The sequence below is a fragment of the Cordyceps fumosorosea genome (assembly GCF_001636725.1).
Source record: "Cordyceps fumosorosea ARSEF 2679 chromosome Unknown scaffold_3, whole genome shotgun sequence".
In the NCBI taxonomy this organism is placed as follows: Eukaryota; Fungi; Ascomycota; class Sordariomycetes; order Hypocreales; family Cordycipitaceae; genus Cordyceps; species Cordyceps fumosorosea.
Genome location: NW_017387303.1, coordinates 393345 through 409613, shown reverse-complemented (window position 1 = coordinate 409613; position 16269 = coordinate 393345). Strand labels below are relative to the sequence as shown.

At 53.2% G+C, this 16269-nt stretch overlaps 6 protein-coding genes across 6 annotated transcripts; 4 read left to right on the top strand and 2 right to left on the bottom strand.

Moving 5' to 3' along the window:
- Nucleotides 1–316: 316 nt before the first annotated feature.
- ISF_01819 (retrograde transporter) lies at nt 317–1137 on the top strand (the record flags this gene model as incomplete). The annotated part of the gene is made up of 3 exons (XM_018845426.1): nt 317–385; nt 471–893; nt 1012–1137. 3 exons carry the CDS (start codon nt 317–319, stop codon nt 1135–1137), a joined length of 618 nt encoding a protein of 205 aa, XP_018707149.1.
- A 686-nt stretch (nt 1138–1823) lies between these two features.
- On the bottom strand, nt 1824–3563 carry ISF_01818 (shugoshin; the record flags this gene model as incomplete). The annotated part of the gene is made up of 5 exons (XM_018845425.1): nt 1824–1843; nt 1924–2220; nt 2281–2972; nt 3030–3450; nt 3512–3563. 5 exons carry the CDS (start codon nt 3561–3563, stop codon nt 1824–1826), a joined length of 1482 nt encoding a protein of 493 aa, XP_018707148.1.
- Nucleotides 3564–4000: 437 nt separating this feature from the next.
- Nucleotides 4001–4546, top strand: ISF_01817 (DASH complex, subunit Dad2; the record flags this gene model as incomplete). The annotated part of the gene is made up of 3 exons (XM_018845424.1): nt 4001–4145; nt 4260–4319; nt 4368–4546. 3 exons carry the CDS (start codon nt 4001–4003, stop codon nt 4544–4546), a joined length of 384 nt encoding a protein of 127 aa, XP_018707147.1.
- Nucleotides 4547–5533: 987 nt separating this feature from the next.
- On the top strand, nt 5534–7490 carry ISF_01816 (hypothetical protein; the record flags this gene model as incomplete). Its single annotated transcript, XM_018845423.1, has 3 exons — nt 5534–5864; nt 5920–6009; nt 6040–7490. The coding sequence occupies 3 exons, from the start codon at nt 5534–5536 to the stop codon at nt 7488–7490; spliced, it is 1872 nt and encodes a 623-aa protein (XP_018707146.1).
- A 1576-nt stretch (nt 7491–9066) lies between these two features.
- On the bottom strand, nt 9067–10305 carry ISF_01815 (hypothetical protein; the record flags this gene model as incomplete). The annotated part of the gene is made up of 1 exon (XM_018845422.1): nt 9067–10305. The coding sequence occupies one exon, from the start codon at nt 10303–10305 to the stop codon at nt 9067–9069; it is 1239 nt and encodes a 412-aa protein (XP_018707145.1).
- Nucleotides 10306–13936: 3631 nt separating this feature from the next.
- ISF_01814 (hypothetical protein) lies at nt 13937–14329 on the top strand (the record flags this gene model as incomplete). The annotated part of the gene is made up of 1 exon (XM_018845421.1): nt 13937–14329. The coding sequence occupies one exon, from the start codon at nt 13937–13939 to the stop codon at nt 14327–14329; it is 393 nt and encodes a 130-aa protein (XP_018707144.1).
- Between the last annotated feature and the right edge of the window lie 1940 nt (nt 14330–16269).

Here is a 16269-nt window from a genome sequence, read left to right as displayed (position 1 = left end):
TCTTCCTTTTTCGCTTTTGTGGAGGTCGTCCAAAGCGAATACATTAGCCGAGTTATCGCTGTATCCGGATCTTCTTCACAAGCCACACACTAGCCACTGTCTTAGTGGCTGCCTATGTACGTATAGAGTAGTCAGTTCATACAGTAGGTAACTAGACTTGCCAGGCGGACTCGTCACTAGTTGCCCCTCCAGCCTCATACCGTTGAACTGCGAAGCTCCGGCGACCCGTCGTCAATTCAACCCTCTTCTGCGCTGCCAGAACACCATCGCGTCGCACGGTTGCTGCAGCTTAGCTGCATAGGGAGCACAGAACACCATGGCTTTCCTCATCCTTGTTCTAGGCGATATCCATATCCCCGATCGAGCTCTCGACTTTCCCGCCAAGGTATGCCGCCTACCTCCGAAAGCGCCAAAACGCAGCTTTGAACAAACCTCGTTGATTTGCTAACGGTTGCCCCCACCTCGTACAGTTCAAGAAGCTTCTCGCGCCCGGCAAGATTGGCCAGACGCTCTGCCTCGGCAACCTCACCGACAAGAGCACGTACGAGTACCTGCGCTCCATCGCGCCCGACCTCAAGATCGTCCGCGGGCGGTACGACGTCGCCGAACCCGGCGCGACGGCGCTGCCGCTCACGCAGGTCGTCGCCCACGGGGGTATCCGCGTCGGCCTCGTCGAGGGCTTCACGCTCGTCGGCTCCGCCGAGCCCGACCTGCTGCTCGCCGAGGCCAACCGCCTCGACGTCGACGTCCTCTGCTACGGCGGCACCCACAAGTTCGACGCCTTCGAGTACATGGACAAGTTCTTCGTCAACCCTGGCAGCGCCACCGGCGCGTTCCTCAACGGCTGGGGCGACGACGGCGAGGGCTCGACCCCGAGCTTCTGCCTGATGGACGTAAGCTGGCTGCTCCTCCTTCTTCTTCCCCCTTTTGAGCTGTTTGTGGGCACGAGTTGGGAACAATTTGGGGACTTTTCTCTTCTATTCCTTGCTCATCTTGCTAATTTACCTCTAGGTCCAAGGAATCTCGCTCACATTGTACGTCTACCAGCTCAGAAAAGACGAGCAAGGAAACGAGACGGTTGCGGTGGAAAAGGTCACATACACAAAACCCGTCTCACAAACAGGGAATGCGTCATAGCTAGCCAAAGCGAGCGCGAATACGGAAAACGGGTAGAAAAGGCTGTGTTTGCATATGCAGAACAGCAATTGCAAGATTGCAACTATAATACCATGATATGCATAGAATTACCACAAGAAAAGTCGCCTGGCGGCGAGGACCTTGTTTGTCATCGGAGACAACAGCCACACAACTACGGCACGAGCAGATTTGGAGGAGAGGGAAAATGTAATAAAGCATCAATGAAAACGACTGCGACCCTTGGTATCTCTAGCATAAAAACATAAGAGCTCTCCTCCCTTTGTGCAAGTAAGCAAACGCAAAAAGGATGGCCATCCATCACTGCAAAGCAAAAAACATTTCCAAGAAAAAAACGCGAAGCCATCCAAAAAAAAAACAGTCATCCAAAACGAAACGAAACAAAAAAACGCCTAATAATGCATATGCCTTGCTGCCTTTCCAAAATGCTTTGATACCTTTTCAAATCAAAACCCAAAACCGATGCTCGCTCTTTTTAAACCATCATGCTCCGTCGTCGCGTCGTAATGCGGTCGTGGCTCACAACACTATGATCTTCATCGTCCGTGGTGGAGAATCTTCTTGTTGCAGTTATCCTGCGTCCACTTCGCGTCGTCACTGAATGTCCGGAACTTCCGCCCGTATACGGTGACGAGCCACTGAACTCGTAAACGTCATTCTCCTCGCGTTCAGAAAGGCGTGAGCTTCTCTGCGGACTGTCAGCCTCCACTGTAGACGGCACTTCATGAGTCGGAGACTCATGGTCCGTGGGAGGACTGACAAGTGTACTCCCTGTGGTAAGTCCAGTCAGGCGGGGGTGGGCAACCGAGAACTTTGTCCAAGCGTCCAAACCGCTCAACCCCCTCTTGGTGTCGAGCGTAGAGAGTTCGGAGTGACTAAAGCGTCTGCTCTTGCCCTCGCCGGAGACCGCATCAAAAGTTTCGTTTCTTGGCCGTCGCATTTTGTCTCTCAGGTTCGGTTCGGTGTAGCTGATAGCCGCTCGACTTCTGCGGCTCGGTCTAGAAGTCTCCTCTAGATGGGTGACGTCCGCAAGCGCTGGGTTCTCTCTCACGTATTCCTCGGCGGCTGACGGTTCAGGTGAGCAAGAAGACATTTTATCTGCTTGAGGGGATAATGTCTCTGTACCTGCAGCCAGCCTAGCTTTATACCTCATGGCCGCGAGCGCCTCTGCTTCCTGAACACGCTGTCGCTCGGGCCTGACGGTTAAAAAGAATCTAGGCTTGGGCAGGTCGGCATCTGATATGTCATGGGCAGGTACTGTCCTGCGCTTCTTGGGCGACTGAATGTCATCGTTTGTGCTCTTGATTGCGAGTGGCATCCTTCCTTCTTTCGCGGCCTGGGTTTTGGCACGATTCTCCTCTCGCCTGATGGCGGTCAGCTCCTTGAGAGTCTTGCCACGTGCGTTATCAAGCACAGAAATTGTCTTCGTTTCGACTCTCGGACGATTATTCTCCTTTGCCATCAATGCCTTTCTCCTCGCTGCGTAGTCTTCCACGGTGAACTTGCGCTTCGATCCAGCCTTAGTGGGAGGCGCGATTGGCGTGTCAGGGGTCAGGTCAACATGAACTCGGCTTTCTCTAATCATCGGGGTCACAGTTTTCGTGGCTAACGTTGAGCCAATATGAAGATCATCAAGATTTGGCGATGAAACTACCAGAGGTGAAGAGTCGATGGTGCTGGAGAAGTTGCGTGCTCTGGTTTCGCGGGGTGGTGTGTCGGCCTTGGCTGGCTCTTGACGGGCGGGGCGGGAAGGAGAGGGCAGCTTGGTAGCTTCTTCTTGATCTGCCTGTAATCGGAGTGCTTGGATTTGTTCAGGGCTGAAGATGTTAGTTAGTAGCTGGATGACAGATCAAGGGGTAGTAGGGGCCACCTACTTCATGGACTCGCGCGAGTATGCCTTGTGTTCGGCAATGTGACCAAGTTGCTCGCAATCGTTTGCAATATTGCGAAGACGGCGCTGTGAGGGGCTTATCCGTGCAGGGAGGGAACTGGTTCTGGTCTTGGACGCGCTTTCGATGGGCGGCGACTGCCTCTTGGGGGGTTCCATCCCCAGACCCCCAACAATGGTGCACCAATCAGTAAGTTGGCTCTCGAGTGCCTTCCTGATCTTCAGCGTGTGTTCTTGGCGTTCTTCGTGTTCTCTAGCTTCTTGCTCCAGTTCATTTATGCGACTCCGGAGCTCCAGATTATCATTCTGGGCGCGTGAAACTTCTTCTTCGAGCTCGCGTATCCGAAGGGCTCGTGTGTTGTTTAGCTTTGCCAGCTCTCTATTCTGGCGTAGCATCTTCTTTCGAACTAGAGGTAATACTCAAGTTAGCATCATGATGGCCACGATCGTTCAAGGGAGTGGTCGTACGCATTTCGATGCTTTCGGCTGTTGAAATCGCAGGTTCGTTTAGTCTGGCCATCTTGCGTGACGCGGCGACTCCGGGGTTGTGAAAAGTAGATTTGGATGTCGTAATCGGGTATTTAAAGCAACTGATGGGGGTTTCAAAGTTCTCAAGGCGAGTAGTAAAGCAGAAGCAACGTTGGATAGAATGTCAATCAACTTTTGTGAGCAATGCAAGGTTCAGGTAGCAGTCGCGTGTGGACGATTGGCTAAAGTAGTGTGGGTCCAACCAAGCTCGCGCGGGTTGACGGGGCAACGATGTATGAGGCTGGTGTTTCTCCTGTCAAGCAGCTGTGGCGCTGGGATATGTGTGGCGCGGGCACCCCGCTGAACACTGGCTGGGGGCACGAACATGAACATCAATTAAATAACTAAAGCTCTACACCACGACAAATTTTGAGAAAACTAAGTAATCAGTTACGCGCCTTTTGCACTTTACCACGGCCACCATCCACAATGTCGTTTCCTACGCGTTCGCTGTCGACCCATATGCGTGCCCAAGGCGGCATCGGCGCGTCGAGCCAGCAATCCGCGCTCTCTGCTCGAATTGAGGAGAAACGCGCCGAGCTGGAGCATTTGAAGGAGCTCAAGGAGCTTAGCGGTGCGGTAGCAACGCAGATGGAAGCCTTGGAGCAAAAGTTGTCTACGCTGACGGATGGAACGGAAGGCGAGTGGCGTTCTACCGTACGTATCTGGCATTACTGACATTGTACAGCTATCGCAGCCGTGATTGGCAACTGGCACAACGTTTTGGGTGCTATCAACATGGCATCAAGTAAGTTGGGTGCCGGGTTTAGATTCCCAATCATGCTAATCAATGCAGCAAAATTGGCAAAGCCAACACCAGCGACTGCAAACGAGGGCGGGGAGCGTGAAGAAGCTGGGCCGCCACTCCCAGAGACACTCGTCCGGATTCCTACAGAACACGCGCCGACATTACAAGCCCAGACGGAAAGTATAGAGGCCGCAGCCGCCGAAGACGCGTCCATGGCGAGCCCTTGATACATTGTCAGTCGAGACCGCACCAGGGAAGCACTATCGGCGATTCAGCACCCTGTTACATCTTGACGGCCATGGCTGACATGAGCTACAAACGAGCAATAATGACAGCACCTATCTTTGTGTGCATAGGCACGGCGAGGCCGAGAGTTGTGCGTCATAGACATACCGAAATACTGGTAATGTTTCTTTGGCGCATAACCTCAATCTGACAGGGCGGGGCTATTTGCCAGCCAAAGAACGCGTCCTGCCGCGGCACGCGTTGCCTCAATTGAGAGCCCAGTTATTCCCTAGAATTCATAAATAGCCAGCAGCTGCAAATAAGGGGATTTTACCGATGATCAACGCCATGGTCCTGCGGGGCGTTGACAGGAGGCAGGGCTGTTTATTGCAGAACAAGCAGCCCAGCCTAGCAGCATGCAGTACCACGGCGCTATCCCTGTGCGTCTCTTGGCTGCGAATATCGACCCTGGACCAGGGTTCTTCGGCTTTCTCTTGTTGGGCTGTCCATTATCACAAGCGAGGCCGCCTGCGTGCAACCAGTCTGCAGTTGGCTTGTGTGACTCTCGCTGCAGTGTGCTGGCAGAATGGGGAAGGAGCTGTTGACTAGCTGCAGCTGTAGTTATGGCGCCGTTGCTCCATGTAAATAGCGGCCTGGCTGGCCAAAACAAACAGAAAATCACAACACTTCTTCCCTGCATTCACTCTTGAACCCTCTGCAAAACATACGCCTGCATTTTCATCGTTGTCTCTTGGGTTCCATTCTACTATCCAGTTTATTCTTGCTTCCTCGCTTTCATTTTTCTTCTACTCTTGGCTTCAGGCTCAACCGCCCTGTCCACCGACCGGTCCCAGCATAAACTGCGCTACCCTCCCTTGCCGATCCCGCGAAATTGCAACAGGACCACCCGTGGACTCCCTCGAAAGCCACATCGAACCCCTGACTGTTACACCTTTTTGCAGGGTTTTCTTCTGAGTCCCCGGAGCAGAATGGCCCCGGCTCGTCCAGAATCCATCCGCCCCGGCCTTATCCACCAGACAGCCTTTGACGTTCTCGAAGACGCTACTGCCAGGATGCACTTATACCCTCCTGCTAACAAGGACGGCAACTCCTTCTCTCGCGCCCTCGGCGAACTCGTCATCAACAATAGCCAAAACATCTCCCCCGCCAGGAACGATCCGGATCCCAAGCTTCTCAAACCTCAGATTGAGCAGCACGTTGCGCGACTCCAGCGCCCTGCCTTGAGCGCCCACACGTTTGAGCCACTTGCTGTGCTTGACGAAAACAGTGACACGACTTTTGTGCAGCAGAGAGTAGAGAGTAGGTGTTCACGGACCCTCGCCCCTCAACCGTAGCATTCACTGACTTGTCCCAGCAAAACACTGCACCAGCGGCCAGACCCTTACTGCTATATACACTGCATCTGAGCCCACACTGCGAGACCAAGTTCAGAAGCATCTTGCAGGTCAGTTTAAATGGCTGATTTCATGTCCAGCAGAGCCGAGCGCAGGCGACCCGCATCAGCCACGGTTTCATGGCTGCAGTCGTGAATCGAATCCGGCTATGCTCTTTGGCTGCAACTTGCTGCACTCTGTCCCGAAATCAGGATCTACCCAGCAGCCATCAGCCCAACAGCAACAAACTAACAGAGTTACGCTTTTAGCAACACCAATCAGTGCTATCCAGTCAAATTTCAGCACCATGTCTTGGGATCAACAGAACCCGCCACCACCTTATGATGGCCCTGCATTAAAGGTGCCCGAGGTGGTCAACATGGTTGAGCATGCCCTTTCGCCAGCCCTCTCAGGCATCTCGGACCGTAGTGAAAGTTTTGCCGGGAGCTCTAGAACTGGTTCTTTTTCCGTCCCGCGCATTGAAGACTCGCTCGAGGAGCTTGATAGGCTCGAGGAGCAGCTCGAGGCAGTCGGTGCCCTAGCCAAGATCAAGACAGCAGCGCCCAACGACAATGTGGTCAGGTCGCCTGCGGCCAAGTCTGCTGTCAGGTCGCCTTCCGTCCAATCACTGACGCAGCGCACCGCGATGATGAGCCTAAACAGCAAGACAAGTGAGCAGTCCCTGCGCCGATCTGCTTCCATGACGCTGCGTCAGAAGAATCACCAACCAGCGACACCTCCTACCAAACTGGCTGATAGTCCAGTCAGTGGCAGCACTAGGCGTTCGGTACGCTCAACACCATCTAGATCGCCAACAAGCAAGTCGACAAAGCAGCCAACGGTTCCCAAGTTCGAGTTGCCCGGCGAGGCTGTCGCTCGTCGATTGAAGGAGCAGCGCGAGGCTCGCCAGGCTCTTCTCGAAAAGAGTCAAAAGGTCAACGCTGCACCTGCCAAGCCGCGCGGCGTGACGAAACCTTCTTTTGAGTTGCCTGGTGAAGCTATTTCTCGCAGAAAGAGGGAGCAACACGAAGCGAAGCTGCGGGCTGAGGAAGAAGAAATGCGAAGGAAGCGAGAATTCAAAGCCCGTCCGTTTCGCAATAGCAGTGCACCGGGTGTCACACCTCGCGAGACCATTGCAAGCCGTGCAAGACAGGTGAAGCTACAAGAGGATGAAGCCAAGGCCAGGGCAGCGGCAGCAGCTGCCACAGTCCGGGGCAAGAGACTGTCAGTCATTCCCAACGGACAAGCATCTGTGGCACCCGGTACCGTCAGGAAGACTAGCGCCCCGACTGCCGGCCAGAGACCTACCTCGTCCTTGAGCACGGCCCAGAAGACGGCGCGACGCCAGAGTACCATTAGTGATATCAGCGCGCCAAGACTGAGACCCCAACCTGCTCAAGATATCGGAGTCAAGACTGCCAGGGAGCAAGCTGCTGAACGCTCTAGAGCCGCGAGTCGCGAATGGGCAGAGAAGAAACGACGCCAGGAGCTGGCACAGAAGGAGGCACAGCGGCGCAGCGTGGTCGGCAGCCAAGTGCGGGCCGAAATGTAGACGTCATCAGCACATTCGCCCATTGGCACATTCTACTTGTTTGGACAGTGTCGGCAGAGGGGGACTTTGGTGATTGGCGTTTTTACGTGCATCGGATATCTTGCTTAGTCGGAGGCAATTAGCCCACAATGTTACATTAGCATGTTTAGTCATTGGTTAAATCGCAATACAGATTGATTAGAATACCAGGTTGTATGTGACAGCTAATCGTAGATGGGAGCTTTCAAAGTGAAACACGATTTGTTGACAGTGAGACTTGCCTAAAGACGTCATAACTCCACCAATAACATCCCGGCTCTCGTCTACCACGCTCATGACATGACCGGCGTTGCTTTCAGCAGCATGTTTCTTTTATTCCAGATACGAGGACCTGCGAATCTAGTAAACTAACCCATAATCAGTCGTGCTCCGTGGTTGCTGCTGGAACGGCGGGGGAGGGATGCTCGTGTTGGCGTTTGCGAATGGGGGCCCATCTCCTCACCGGAGATGCCAATCCAACAAACAAGGGAACGAGAAAAAAAAGGGTTGTTTAGAATTATTGACGCGTCTGTCCCACGGAGGCTGAAAGGGAAAATACGACCCCGTCAATACAGGATTCGAATTTCTAATTACGAAAACTGATGTAGTGTCGCGTTTGCAAATGAATGCCTGTGCCGGGTAGCAACACACTAAAAAGCTAGATCGATTCCGTGCCCGTGCGACGACGGTACGGTAACGACATCTCCTCCCCTGCCTCCCGCGTCACACCACGGGATCGACATAGAATGTCGTCATAGTTTCCGTTGCACAAGGTCATCAACCAAAATCCTTTGTAAATGTTCATTCTTTGTTTTTTTATTCATCTTTGTTTTCAGCTACCAACATTACTGTACTGATTGATTTCCGCCGTCGCCATCTCCTCCACCTCTCGCTCCACCCCATCATTTTGGCCAGGTCCAACAAACACTCCAACTGATATATAAAAAAGAACCGGCAAGCTCAATCAAAAAGTCCAATCAGAAAACAAAACGCGCAAAAAAAAAGAGATATAGTAGTAGAAAAGAGAAGATTGCAAGAGGGAATATTCCTAGATTAAATCAAGGTATATTCAAGAACAAAGTTGGTATTGTCTCCATTGTTTTGGTTGTCGTGCCCAGCTGAGGTAGGTAGGCTGGATAGGGAGTGATGTTGTTGGCCGGGACTGTATTCACTGGCTTAGGCGTAAAGAGGAATAAAATAATAAACGCATTTTCGCAACACAAACAGGAATTAAAATCGAGACAGGCCCTATGTAGGGACAGGGGTGCTGACATCTCAACACCGTATATACAGTCCGCAGAATGGCCCGTCCCTGATTCGAGGAGAGCAACTGCCGTGCCGAGGAGAATAGTCAAAGTATGTCGAAAAGAGCCGCTGCGATTGCCGTCTAGTAACTGCGTTGCTGGGGGCATGTGGAAGGCCCCCGTCGTCTGTGGCATTTTTGGTAAATGCAAAAATAAATATGGTGAGTCGGGGCACACATATCAATATAGTTGGGTGAAAGTATACAGAGGGGTAAAGGAAAAGATCATGGCAACTCGAAAAGGCACGCTGTCGTTTAGAAATTTTGGGCAATGCCCGCGCTCTGCTGAGGATAGTGGGACGTGTTCTCGATCTGGGTGTTGCGTCGGGCGGGGTTATCGCGAATGACGGCGGCACCGTCGCCGTAGGCGCCCTGGCTGTACTGGTCATAGTAGGCACCGGCACCGGCACCGCCAGCGCCTGGACCGCCGGGGTACATGCCGCCGCCGTCAGAGCCCTCGGAGCGTCCGGTGGCACTGTATGAGGACGAGGCATTAGAGGGTCCGCGGCGGACGTCGCCAGTCGCAGTGCGGTTGTGCGCGGCGGACGGACCCATGGCGCCGAGAATCTCGCCCTCCTGGGACGAGGAGCCGTCGTGGGCGTCATGCGGGCCGCCACGGGCAGTAGTCGCCTCGGAGAAGGCGCCGGGGTTGGAGAGCGTGGTGGAGGCCTTGCGGCCCACGGAGCCACCGGCCGTGGTCGAGCCCCAGCCGCGATAGCCAGCAGAGGCGTCCTCGCGCATCTCGTAGCCGTCACCGCCAGCACCGGCGGCACCACCGACGAGGCCAACGGCGGGAATGGTGGGGTCGGCATTGGGGTTGTACGAGTAGTCCTCGACCTCCTTGCGGCGCTCCTCCTCGGACTCGAGGCGGGCCTTGCGCTTACGCCACCAGAACAGGCCAATGACAGCAAGGAGGGCAATGGCGGCAATAGGGACGACGACGCCGACGGCGACCTTGCCGGAGGAGCTCAGGCCACCACTCCCACTACCGCCACCGGAGACGGGGGTCGGGCTGTGCGTAGAGGAGGTAGTAGAGGAGGGCGGGAGCGGCGTGCCGATAGTGGTGGAGGTGACAACGACTACGGACGTCTCGGCGGGGGGCACGCTGGTCCCGGAGGGAGAAGAAGTTGGGGCCGGGGCTGCTGACGTGTGCTGGGTGGTAGTGGTGGTGGTGGTTACAGTCGGCACAGACTGGGACGGGGTTTGGCTCGGGGTCGGGCTAGGCGACGACGAAGGGGCCGACGAGGGAGGAGGCGCGGATGGCGACGAGGCGGGAGGTGGTGCGGAGCTCGATGACGGAGGGGGGGCGGCGCTGCTTGACGAATGTGAAGGCTCGGGCGTGCTGCTGGGCTCGGGAGACGACGTCGGCGTAGACTGGCCAGCACTGCTCGGCTCGCTGCCGGTACTGGCCGATGGGCGGGAGCTGGCGTCGCCGGTGGCCTGTCTCACGGCGATGCCTTTGCGGACATCCAGGACGTGATCGGCGGGAGGCATCTTGGCAAGTAGTGGCGGCGTTGTACGAGCCTAGGGGCGAGGGGATGCAGTGTTAGCGGGACGAGGAATTCGAACAGAAACGGGTAATCACGCGGCAGGGAAGAAAAAGGAGTGTTTCCGAGGGGGGATCAAGAGTGGCAGCGGTTGCAATGACGGGGGCCTGGGACGCGGACAGCCGCAGTGGTGGAGCAGCGCACAAAGATGTCGGTCGGGTGAGGCAACAGTTAACGGGTCGGCGGCAGCGAGCCAAGCACGTCAGAGGACGGAGGAGATGGGAGTGTCAGGGAGTCGAGGGTGCGACAGGAGTATTTGTCGTCAATGACATTCCACCGGGATTGCAAGTCGAGGGGTCGTCATGATGTGGCTTTTTCGTGACGCAACGGAGATCAAGCCATGGATTCAAAGCAAAAGAGAGCACGAGTCAAACAGCGTCGCAGCGTTCCTTACCTGTGCAGGCTGCGGTGTCGTCGGGGAGGTGCAGGGCCAGTATGGGTTGACGATTTGGCAGAGGACGATGCCTCGCAGGCAATGGAAGCGGTTCGCGTTCGATCGATCGTTGTAGGACCAGAGTTGTCGAGGGAGATTGGGGGGAGGCGAGATGGTCGGGGGAAAGGATGAGGATGGTGTTGAGAAAAAGGACGGACGACGGACGGACAGGGCTTTTCTCTGCTGGTTGTGGTTGTGCTTACAATGGGCGTCCAGTGGGTGCAGTGGGTGGGTTGGTGGATTGGCAGCGGGCGCTAGGCGGGCTCAATGGAGGTGGGCACCCACTGCAGGAAGCAGCAAGGAATTGAAGGCGGCCGCAAAGCGATGCAGGATTGCCCTGCGAGAGTTGGAAAACTGGTACGTGGAGTGGGGTAAGAGCGATTGCAAGGACATGGGCTTGCATTCGGTCCATTTACGTGCAGTTGGATGCAGTTGGCTGCATTCAACCACTCTCATTTGTTTTGGACATGAGCGGACACCTTGCAGTGATCAGGGCTGACTGGATGGATGCGTCGCCAAAAGGGTACCTAGGTACTTGCATTAGTTAGGCAGGCACAAGTGACCAAATAAAAGGCACAAGAGGAACGTACCATAAAACAGGCTGAGTGGGCGGGTCTCGGCTGTGGAGGATTCACACGCTACGATATTTGTCTCGGTGCATTATTATTACCTGTACTCAATGCGATCCCCGATTTAATCTTCTTTCTGCTTGATTTTACGGTCAACCTGCACCCAAAGGGGACGGCGCCGCGGGGAAATTTGTACAACGCTGCACAGCTCTTTCCTCATTTTCAGTTTGCTGCCAGTGCTGTGGCTTGGCCACCCCTCGATCCTGGTTGGTCGACGCCACAAACACGAGGTTGAGAGTCCAGCCACACCAACTGCATTGGTACTAGTGTGGGCACGAAGAGCCCGACCGCGAGGCCGACCTGAGACCAGGGACCCAAGACAACCTCGCTGTCTGGTATTGTTCGTTAAGACATAGTTATTGGTATATTATCCAAGGATGATGAATAACAACAGAATCAATATGACGACTTTGTCGATTCCATACCTTCATCTTTGGGTGGAATGTATGTGCGAAATGTCTGCGTATACGGACGGTTTCCTCTATCTGGCTACCTACTAGAGTACCTATCGAGGTACCTCGATAAGCCCTCTGAGCCTCTGCACAGCCGCATTCGGACGGATACTTGGCTCCAAATGTACGGACACACCACCACACTTATCCGTACGTTACGAAAATAAAATAATTATCAAGGGAGCACTAATAACGTGGTGTTAAAAATAGTCTTTCCCGATTAGGCGACAACTAAGAAGTCATTTCAACTACATCCTTGTTCTGCTTTCATCTGTCAACTTGCCAAGGCCGAGTTAGCACCTTCAACTCGCCGTTCCCTCCGTTCCCTCCGTTCCCTCTGTTCCCTCGACCGTGCAGATGCCAACCCCCCCCTGGCCACCGCAACAATAGACCAGCCAAAATGAGCGGAACGTGCCGCCCGCCCTGCACAGACGGCGCCGCCAGGGGAAAAAGACCACTGACAGCCAGGGGAAAAAGAGCACCGACGGCCAGGGGAAAAAGACCACCGACGGCCAGGGGAAAAAGACCACCGACAGCCAGGGACCATCCTGTAATTGTTTTCTTTTTTGCAGGTTTGTTGCCCCGTGTCCAAGCGTCAATCAGTGGTCACAGGAAGACGAGACCCTGTCGATGCAATTGCCGTGCCCGCTTCTGTACTGTAAGCTCAGGGCAAAGATGCGGTCTGATCTCCAAGTAGGCTCCGGGTATAAAAAAGAAAAAAGGTGTTCCGCTAGAGTAGGAAAAAGAAAGAAGAAGAAAAAAGAGCTCCATTGATCGTAATAATCACTAAATATTAGGTAAATGGTATTCGTTGGCAGCGAGCCGCGGTGCTCTGCGCGGCTGTCACTTCCGCCACTGGAATGTCGATGCCCTCTGGTCGTACGACGTTCCGTGATCCCAGACTGTCGGTCCGAAAGTAAGACTCGATAGGGTCTCTCCCCTCTGTGCGAGTTTTTGTGGGAGAAGCCATTTTCTTTCCTCACTTGGCAACGGCCTCTTTCCAAGCGGGAATAGCCCTAGTTACCTTGAAAGTTCAGCGGATCACTTCAGGATCACGGCGTTGTCCTGTGAAGAATAGGAGGCAAGTTTTTAGAATATTTAAAGTAGCCAGCGGACTTGATTAAGCTTTTCTGCACTGATTCTCAGCCACTGATCTGGTTCTTTGCTGCTGGTTTGATAATTTGCTGCTGATCCAGCCGGTTCTTTTCTTCGCTACGCAGGTCTCCTTCAAAAATTGTGTCTGGCGTTGTACTTTCCTTTACATTTTTTATATTTCCTGTTCTTCTTATCTTCCTGATCCTCCTTATTTTCTTTGTCTTCCGTATCCTCCTTATTCTCAGTCTATTTCTTATGTCTCATATATTTTGTACATCTTCCATTTCTACTGCAAGTATACCACTTTGCTTACTCGATGCCTGCTGCTGGAATAGTAGTAGATATGAATTTTAAAAAGGACATCTGCGCTTCATCATTATTAATGATTTGCGTCTTCTTCACTAGTTCTTCATGACTGATCGTGAAAATTGCCACCTGGTCCATTTTTTCCAAGGTTTGCTGGCCCTACACAGACGCCGGCCGCAACGGGCGCCCGCACGGAAACTGTCACCGCAGCGAATAGAAATCATGGTTATTGATGCGAATAATTCCTCGCATCATATCTTCCAAGTACTTCTTTTTTTCCCTGGGTTTTTGATGGACAAAGTTGTTTCGCGAAACAGCCGCGTTCGAGACAGCTCAGCCTTTGCCAACCAACACCCTGTATCTCAGGTCGTGATGCCCTCACCCCACGCCAACAGGCAGCCGGCCCTTCCAGTCCAAACTTTCCAATGAATAGAGTTCATGAAGCCAAATCGTAGCGTTGCGCGAAACAATTCTAATCTTCATCGTCTGGTACATAATTCTCTCGTGTCCCTTGAAGCAAGGCATTCACACATTCATCTCCCCAGCCATACGACCAACAGACGAACGAGACCATCAGGTCTCCCGAGCAATTGGCCAGAAAATCTCCATATAAGTACAGTCAAAAATACCCACGCACGAAAACGACGTCAAAAAAACACAAAAATGTCCAACCAAAACTCCAACCAAAACGCGAGCCAACAGCCGCAGCCGGCCACGAGCGCCGTTACATTTCACTTTTTGCACTACGTTCACAACGTTGGGTTCGTGGACGAGTCACAGCTGGCTAGATACTCTCCCCAGTACGCCGCTTTGATCTTCTTGACGCCGCCATCGTCGCCAGGGCCGCAGCCCGCGCCCGCTACGGAGGTAACCTTTGTCTACGAGTCACCCAGCACGGGTGATAATGACGTGATGGAGATAATGATTCGGCCAGCCGAGTCGAAAATGGAGCCGGAAACTGGGTCGGAAACGGCGCGGAAGAAGTCCGAGGAGAAGGAGGAGACGGTGCCAGAAATGCAGGAGCCGTCGCAAGTGGCTACTCCTCGATCTGAGTAGGCCTCTCCTAGCTACGGGTTGCAAGGTGAGTCTTGATGATCTACAGGAAAGTTTACTTCAGAGCCCACGCTAAAACTACGAAAACGACAACAAGAAATCTAGATAGAGCGCTATCGAGGCTCAGTTCCTTGTCCCAAGCCCCTGGAGTGCAAATCGAAGGCCACCAATTCTTGGCCTTGGACGAGCGACCCGTGTTGCTTCTTTCTCAGCGGCACCTTTTCGCAGAGGTTCGCCTAGGAGGGGCGTGTGTGCGTGACCGGCGGCGGGATGTATGTAGATGTCGGCTACAATGCCCTCGTCTGCGAAGAGAGGAGAATAGCCCCCTCTGCAGCGGTCATTGTTGCGGGTGTTGACCATGTTTCATGGGTGGTGGTGGGAAGTTGGAAGTTTGCAGTGTGCAGGGGTCCTGGGTCGGCGACTGAACTTGGGGGTTGTGAACTCAAGTAAAGGCAGGTGAATTTTTTCTTGATATTTTTATTTTGGAATGAATTTTCTGTGCGCATGATCTGCTTGTATTTTTCAATAACCTATATTTCTCTCTCGCGTTTCTAATACTTCAAAAATTTGGTACAAGTCCCCGGTCTTCCTTTCCAATGTCTAGTTGCGCGTCAAGATCGCTTTCTTTTTTGATTCCCTCAGCCAGCCGTTCAATATTCTGAAATTCGATATTTCACAATGCTAATTGGGTTGTGGAAAAAGGGTTGGTGCATGGGGAGGCTGGGCCTCTCTGGCAGCAGCCTATCTCTGCCACATTGACCTATGATCAATTCACTTTTCTTTGTTGTCGCGGCAGGCAGGCAGGCAGACAGGCAGGCAGCAGACTGGTACGTACCCGGATTGTGAAAGCAAAGTGACTTTGTTGTGGTTTTACATGGACTCACCGATAATCTGGGTTGATCGCAAGATATGTCAAGCAGATGACATGCCACGACGAACGCCTTCCTTATCAGAAACTCTTACTTACTTTGTATTTGATAATGTAGCTGTTACATGGGGAGAGGGGTAAAAGAAACGGCAGGAGAGGAGAGGGAGATCCCGTGAAGAAGCCACCCGCAAGATGAGGTCTGACGTCTGGAGATCTTGGTGGCCAGTCATTTACTGTTGCACTCTATTCACTTTATCAAACATGTTTGTTCTTACTCTATTCACCTATCATAACACGTTCATTCTTTTCTCAACTGACTGATCAGGTTCCGGTGACTGGTTTCACTGTAGTCCGACCACTTGCAAACGGCAACCTGTATCAATCAACTACTATGTAGTTACTGCTTCACTGCTCTGACCTGATTTGTAAATCTCTTCAAGTCGTCAAGTCTGCCTTTTGCTTCTGATTTGACCTAACCACCATCTCTTTCTCCGTCCCTCTCATCAACTTCTTCAGCTCCTCTCTGTTACGCTGAGGCTATCATCGTCAAGTATCGTTGACACCATTCCTTCCCCCTCTCCCGTCTTCTCTTCCTTTCCGCACAAAATGTCGGAAGGCGGAAAGAATCCTTCAGGATTCCCATTCAGGGCCTATATAGTCCCGGGAATCGAGAATCTCGATCAGGACGCTATTCGCAGAAATGCGCCAAAGATCCGGCAGATTGCGGAACGGTACATCTCAACTAGCGATGAAAAGGGTGACCCGAAAAAGTTCAGTTCGACCATGTATGCAGCACTGTTCTTAATGCCTGATGAGAGCATTGCTGCGCTTCTGGAGAACCCCGAACTTGGTGATATTGCTTGCGACAATATCCCCTCCTTTGCCAACCACTATATGTTCCCAATGCAGTTCCGTCTCCTTTGCTACGTTGCTGCTGACACTTAATCCGCCATAGCTGTCGCTCCGAAGAGAGCCGCAGAAGCGAATCAATACGCCCCTCGCCCTTCTGTCGGCTCCGGTAGGAAGAAGGCGAGACAGCCGAGCTCCGCCCAGCCGCCTGTCGCTGGTCCTTCGG